Here is a 7737-nt window from a genome sequence, read left to right as displayed (position 1 = left end):
GGAGTGAAACACGGACAAATGCGTTTCATTCATTCGTTCATAACCACTCATACCCCACTATTATATTACATACTGGTAAAAAATGTATAGCCTGAATGCACTGTAAGTCGCTTTGGATAAAAGCGTCTGCTAAATGCATAAATTATTATTAAATTAATTAATTATTAAATTATATTAACATTAACACATTTAACATTATATTAATTGCATACATATACTTCGTAGACATCCATAATCTCTAATAATAACTCCATTCTGCTGTCTGTTGTTCTGTTGTCGGTGTTTCTTTGTCTGAATACGGCACTTATCACATGCTGTGTGGTATGGGCGTTTGGTATCGGGGCATTTTAACGAGTACAAGTACGAGTACAGGAGCTCAGTATCAGACCCGATACCGATACCAGTATCGGTATTGGCACATCCATAATTTTTTTTTTGCCCTAATGAAGGCAAAAAATGACACTGGAGGTCAAATATTGTCCTTTAATGGAAAAGTTTATTTCTGACCCTGTTTGGAGTCATCTTTATGTAACCTTTTAGCGGCCAGACCACAACATGTACATTAATAATTTGCAAAAGTACCACATGGACTTCCATAAACAGAGTTGGCAGAAAGGCAAGAGAATGTCTAAAACTCTCCTTCAAAATGAGAATTTATCTGGCAAAGATGAACGAGAGCATCGATCTTACCATCGAACTGGTACTGAATGATATTATTGAATGCCTCCAGCAAGAAGAAGACCAGATGGTGGTTCTGAGGTGCAGAAAACAGGAACCAGTTGGTGGAGAACGCCTCCAGGAGATGAAGGAGCTTGTTGGCCGCAACCATGGAAAGACTCTTCAGGTAGGGAGACACTAAACAAGGACAAGGTTTTATGTGCTTGACTGTCAGGCACCAAACTACATAGATGAAAAATTTTTTACAGTAAGCATTCATTCGACATTAATCTGACCATTCCATTTCAAATAAAGCCCTTTTTGATCTCAGGAAACCGACTGGACTTGTTCTATTTGATGAAAATCACCTCACCCTAATGGAATAAATCATTTAGTCTCATACCAAATGAAAAGCGTCACCTCCAGTTTTTTTCTTTTTTTTCTGGCGTAACAACAGATTACAATCTTGAATCCAAGTAAAGCCCTGTGCAAACCCAGACACTCTTAATACTCACCATTCACCACAATAGTGAGCAGGCAGTCATAGAGAGGCTGTAAACGCTGATGGCCACTGGTTATTATCTTGTGGAAAACCTTCAGACATAACCAGTTTTTAGAGGTTTAAAACAACTTATATGTTTCTATGGTGAAATCAGACACTTTCATGTGAATTGTAAAACTGAAGCAGACATGCGTCTTACCACGATGAGCAGGTCGGCGTGTGTGCCTGTGAACACAGGGATGTCCATAGGGACATGAAGCGAGTACGGCTTGTTCAGACGCACACCGAAGTTCCTCTCTCCACTCAGCAGCAGCAGAATGAAGACGCCGATGTGCATGAGACCGACCCGTGCTGAAGTTCAACAAACAGAACAACAACATCAAGAGATCATAACAGAATTTACATGCCATTTACATAGAGATCTTAAAAGGTACAGTAACAAAAATTCCAAGGTTTAATTTCAAGGGTCAGCAAGACTGAAAAATGTTCACAAAAACAAAATGATTCATTTTTGACGTCAAAGAGACATTATAAGTGGACTTCAGGGGGGAAAAAAACAACAAAGTATCACCCTTAAAGGAATAGTTAACCCCCCCAAAAAAATTCTGTCATTTATTCCCCCTTCTTCTTTTAAAGGGGTCATATGACGTTGCTAAAAAGAACATTATTTTGTGTATAGATTTCAGATGATGGTTTTGTAGCCCAGGATCACAAATAAATGTATTTTTAATATATTACTTTTTTACTAGGGTTTATACACCTCTGAAAACATAGTTGTGTATATTCTGTTGCATTTCTGTCAATAGATCCTCTTAAATATTACACACTGCACCTATAAATGGATAGGCAAAAAGGACGAAGGAAAGAACTGTTCTCTGAAGATGCATGGAAGTCTTCAGAGTCATGAAAAAGACATGAGGGTTAGTAAATGACCGAATGTTTAATTTTTTGGGTGAACTATGTCTTTAAAATCTTCCATTCGGCACTCTTACATTGGTCGGCTCGGGCATCGTTCAGGTAATACAGGATAGGCACTAATATGTCCAACACATCGCTGCTCTTCAGCACAAAGAACAGGAATTTCTGCAACAGGAAATACGTGTGAATTATCACGTTGTTATTTGGAGATGACTGTATTTAAGCGCCTAATCTCTTACTTTGTTGAAGTCACAGAGTTTCCAGAAGAGGACCAGCAGTTCCTGGTGAAACTGGATCTTTTTGGTTGAGTTGGGCAGGTATGTTTGAGTGAGTGGGTTGGTCAGCAGGCGCGCCAAACCTTTCAGCACAAAGTCGTAATCCTGCAGACACAAGGAAATCTGCTCAAACATCAAGAGAACAATGCAGTTTCTTCATATTTTCTTGATATATGCTAAGATGAAGGCTCTCCGTACCTCCTCCCTGTGAATTCTGGACAGGTAATTCACAAACAGGTTATTTGGACCAACATACTACGAATAAAAAAAAAAGAGAAGGTATAGCTCACACAATGACCACTGGACTAGTATTATTCATTCTGTCTATCCCGATCCTTTGACTTGTATTGACATTCGCTGTATGTGAGTGGATGTTGTGTGCATTATGGGGTGTGGTGGTGTGCTTACATCCTGGTCTTCCATGCTGGAAGGGGAGGGTGGGCGGTATGGCTGTCCGCCCTCGTGCTCCAGGGTCACTATGAGGATCTGCATGGCCTGCTCCACCAGCTGCTCACGGTAGTCAGAGAAGAGCAGGTGGTTGTAGGGGATCCCATAGCCCACCGGGTCGTATGCGCACACCACGTTCAGCAGGGAGGTGAAGAGCGGCAGAGCATGTCTGAAACAATGTTCACAGCACTTTTATATTGCTGAAGACAATGTGAGTGGTGTTTGCTGGTAGGGTTGGTGTGGTGTTGCTATGCATTTACTAAGGAGTTCTGGATGGTTGCCAGGATGATGTTAGTTTGATGCTAGGGTGTCTTACTCAGTCGGTTTCCGACAAATATGTAAACATTCTTAAATCAATTTACGTTGAATTGAAAAGCAAAATGACAAAACATATCAAGTTTAATTTTCTGAAAGTTTTATCAACAGTAACTGTTTTTTTTTCTTAAAACAAGACAAAGTATATGCCAAGGGGGTAAGAAATCTTGTGACAGTTAAAGTTTATTTCTTGTCCTTATTTTTTCTTGTTTTAAGCAAAAACTCTTTTAATTTTGATTTTTTTAATCACATGATGTCTTGAAAGACTTGTGCCAACATTGTGTGTTCCTACTTCCTAGATGCATAAAAATAATTTTAAGACCTTTCAGTTAAAATCTTCTCATCTGTGACATATGCTCATATTATTTGAATGTTAATTAAAAGGTGGAATTCGTAAGGAATAATTGAAGACGGGCCGTTGAATTATTAGAAAAATAATGCACACCCGAGGTGGTGATGGTTGCCGTTACACCTGCTTGGGGCTTATTGCTTTATAATAGCAACACTGCCTGAGGAAAAAAATTTTTTTTAAAATATTTTTTAATTTACTATTTTTGTTTTCCCATTACAAATATCCTAACATTCTTATCTAAATACATTTACTTGAGAAGCAAATGACTGAAGACATTAAGTCTTGTTTTCTGAAAAAAAAGGGATCAAAATTAAGTGAGTTTTTTCTTAAAACAAGACAAAATATCTGCCAAGGGGGTTAGAAATCTTGTGGCAGTTAACATTTCTTTCTTGTCCTTATTTTTCCTTTTTTTAATCAAAAACTCTTTTAATTTAGATTTTTTAAATCATATGATATCTTGAAAGATTTGTGCCAACATGTACAGTAAGTGTTGTGTTCCTACTTCCTAGATGCATAAAAATAATTTTAAGACCTTTCAGTTAAAATCTTCTCAGCTATGACATACGCTCATATGAATGTTATTATTTGAATGTTAATTAAAAGGTGGAATACGGTGGAATAAAACATATTTAATGGTAACGCTGCAAAAAAAATTATTTTTTCATTACAAATATCCTAATATTCTTATCTAAATACATTTACTTGAGAAGCAAAATGACTGAAGATATTAATCTTGTTTTCAAAATTAAGAGGGTTTTTTATTCAAATGAGAAAAAATATATGCCAATAAGAAAAAAATAATAATCTTGTTTTCCCTTTGAATTAACATCTTACACCACTGGCAGATATTTGTTTTCTTGTTTTAAACAAAATCTTAGCAAAATTTTGATAAATTCTTCCGAAAACAAGACTTAATATCTTAATATCTAAAGTCATTTTTCTTCTCAAGTAAATGTATCCTGATTTAAGAATGTTTAGATATTTGTACTAGAAAACAAGTCAAACATGTTAAGTAAGAAAATCCTTTTTGTGCAGTGAAGGAAGAGATGAAATATTACAAAACTGTTGCATTCTGAAAAATAGATAAAAATTAAGTGAATACACAAAATAATGTTCTTTTTAGCAGCATCATATGACCCTTTTAAAACAAGACAAAATACCTGCAAATGGGTTAAGAAAAATATTCTTGTTTTCCCTTTGAATTAAGTTTATATCAACAAGAGGATTTTTAGCATAACTTTTTGATACATTTTCCTGAAAACAAGACCCAATATCACGTAATTTTCCTTCTAAGTAAACGTTTCCTGATTTAAGAATGCACTGGAAAAATACAAAGTAAGTCTCTTTTTTCTTTTTTAGCGGGGCTGTGGTGTTCTGACATTTTTACCGAATGGATAATAGTGTGTTCTGAGTGGGTTTTAGTGTACTAGGATGTGCTGGCTGTTTGCTAGACGGTTTCCTCCAGGCCCAAATCAAAAGCGCCCACACTGAAGTTTACAAACTAGCGTTTAATACTCAGGATTAGAGGCTTTAACTTAGCAAACAGCACTAGGAAGTCTCCGGGTGTTTAATTGGGGAGTGTTGTGTTTGCGCTCTCGTCTTTTGCGTGACATGCAGAGACGGACCTGTTTTCAGTGGAACAGAAGAAGGTGACCCAGGGGTTGAGAATACTGTTATCAGATGTTGGCGGCAGGTACATGGCCTCTGAGAAACAGGTGAGCAGTAACCTCAACAGCTCAGTCCTATAAACACACACACAGAGGAGTGAAACATGCACCACTGGACGGTGAACACATATAAACCACTCATTTGATCTCTAAATAACTGATCTGAATCTCGGGTTTGGGTGGAAAAACAGGTGCGGGCTTTTAAACGTCTTGTGTGGTTACTGATTAAAAGGTCACCATGGAAACTCAAATAAACACACGTGTGGCTGTGGGAACGGAGACTAGCGCACATCTCGCCGCTCTCACCTGTTGATATCGTGGATGTAGTTGAGTGGAGGCGACTGAGCGAAACCCACTCCAGCCTCCCAGATGTATTCACAGCTGTCCAGTGACTGCATGTCTTCAACCGAGTCCTGTACATGAGAAACAGAAACTCAACCTGAGAGTGAATTTACTGTAACTGCATTGGACTAATTAACTAAGAACATTCAATTACAAAACTGACACATTGTAAATTCTTTATAAAGCTGTTAACCGGTTACCGTTATCAGTAACACTGATACATTTATTTCATTCAATTCAATTCAATTAAAAAACTTTATTTGTCCCCGGGGGGCAATTTAAAGGCATATTGAGCAGCATGTCAAGGAAAATAACACTTTTATAAATAGATATAAATGTATAAATTAAAAAAAATATATATATATAAACACTATTCCTATAGTATTATTCCTACACTATCCCTATTCCTAGGGTCTCAAGCCCTTCACTGTACACTCAAAAATATTTGAGTTTTTTAAACCTAGTTTTTTAACCCGTTTTTATTTGTTTTCATAAAAATAAAATTCAATCATAGTATAGGTGTAAATATGCAAAAAATATCTGACTTAAGTAACAGTTTTAATTAAACGCGCATCCTTGCTTTATTTTACAAAATCACAAATGTTCTGTTGTTATTTTGAGTGTGCAAAAATAAAAGTAAACACTTTGTGCTTTCGAATTATGTCTTACTCTTATCTGTATGACCAAAAATTATGTATTTTATGTTTCAGCTGTTTGATCGTGCCGGCGCCTCTCGCGCGCGCGCACGCACACACACACAACATGGTTGTGTTTCCATGTTTTATGGGGACATTCCATAGGTGTAATGGTTTTTATACTGTACAAACTGTATGTGCTATTGCCCTACACCAACCCTACCCCTAAACCTACCCCTTACAGGAAACTTTGTGCATTTTTACTTTCTCAAAAAAACTCATTCTGTATGATTTATAAGCTTGTTTCCTCATGGGGACCTCAAAAATGTCCCCACAAGGTCAAAATTTACTAGTATTACTATCCTTGTGGGGACATTTGGTCCCCATAACGTGATAAATACCAGGTACACACACACACACACACCACATATTTGCAACTCAAACATCACAGTCTGTTCATTATCAAAATAAAATACAGTCAACCAAAAAAAAGGTTACACTGGTCAATTTAAATAGTCCGTGGTATAACTGGTCCACTTTGTATGCCAAGCACATTTTTGCTCATGTGAAGATGATATTTCTGTCGATATACGAACGCGCGTGAAGTACAAAGCCTCTACATTATAAATAATAGTTTCATTCAAATACATCGCGAATATGGAAACATTAGGATTTGTGCCAAATGAGAGGTACCTGAACCCAATTAACGCCTGGTACTTTCAGTTTCGCTTTGTTTTGGTTTATATATTTTTATTTCATTCTTGTTCTGTTCTGAATACCGTTACATTTATATGATTTGTTTTGGAGTCAGCTACTAACGTATAGCTATGTTTATAGTTTTTACAATGTTTATACATTAAAATAGTTTACTTTATTTGGTATTATTTCTGGTATTATTACACTCTCTCCAAACGTTCTGCTGCTCACAAAACATCAATGAGAGCGAGTTTGATGAAAGCTGACTGGTCACGGTCAAAAATATGTTGAGGACCAATGCATAACCTCCAAATATGCGCTCGCTCTCATATGCACACACGCACTGTCACTATCTAACGGCGGATCCTTAAAAACAATTACCGGAATGAAAAATCCAAAATCTGACATTTTCCGGAACAGGATCCGGCTCAAATTAAGCACTGTATATATATATATATATATATATATATATGAACTCACAGGTCTTCCTTTCTTGTGGCTCTGAACAGTGAAGTCTGGACAGAAGAGCAAGTCAGCCACAGCCAATAAGAGAGACTCTGCCAGCGGACGTGCGCCTTCATCTTCATCCTCCATATCATCCATCTATGCAGAGACAAGTGTAAACAAATCACTAAAAATGGTACTACTTTACTTACTGTTATTTTTTAAAATGTAATTATGTATATTCTTTTTTACTTATAATGTATGTTTCATTTGGTTATAATGATTATTTGAAGATAATATTAAAATCTGACGATGTAGAAAGGGTTGTAATTGATTTTTAGCTACCGTATTGACCCGAATATAAGACAATGTTTTTTTCTTAGAAATACATCTGAAAAAACGCGGTCGTCTTATATTCAGGGTCTAGACTTTGACATGTCAATAATACACCCACAACAATAGGTGGCGCCAAATACGCATAAAACGA

General features: G+C 36.6%; 1 protein-coding gene across 1 annotated transcript in view; it reads right to left on the bottom strand.

Moving 5' to 3' along the window:
• The window catches only part of LOC107710705 (protein HID1-like), a 19439-nt gene that overhangs the window by 6927 nt on the left and 4775 nt on the right, over window positions 1–7737 (bottom strand). Inside the window, exons 4-13 of the mRNA XM_016515540.1 lie at window positions 7287–7409; window positions 5440–5546; window positions 5092–5208; window positions 2761–2968; window positions 2551–2607; window positions 2317–2457; window positions 2152–2242; window positions 1359–1510; window positions 1173–1251; window positions 691–855 (exon numbers count right to left, since the gene is read on the bottom strand). Of these exons, the coding sequence (XP_016371026.1) occupies window positions 691–855; window positions 1173–1251; window positions 1359–1510; window positions 2152–2242; window positions 2317–2457; window positions 2551–2607; window positions 2761–2968; window positions 5092–5208; window positions 5440–5546; window positions 7287–7409 (1240 nt within the window). The remainder of the gene's footprint in view (window positions 1–690; window positions 856–1172; window positions 1252–1358; window positions 1511–2151; window positions 2243–2316; window positions 2458–2550; window positions 2608–2760; window positions 2969–5091; window positions 5209–5439; window positions 5547–7286; window positions 7410–7737) is intronic.

The sequence above is a fragment of the Sinocyclocheilus rhinocerous genome, unplaced genomic scaffold, assembly GCF_001515625.1.
Source record: "Sinocyclocheilus rhinocerous isolate Xijiao unplaced genomic scaffold, SAMN03320098_v1.1 scaffold627, whole genome shotgun sequence".
In the NCBI taxonomy this organism is placed as follows: Eukaryota; Metazoa; Chordata; class Actinopteri; order Cypriniformes; family Cyprinidae; genus Sinocyclocheilus; species Sinocyclocheilus rhinocerous.
The sequence above is the reverse complement of the archived record's forward strand: the minus strand, read 5'-3'. Positions and strand labels throughout refer to the sequence as shown.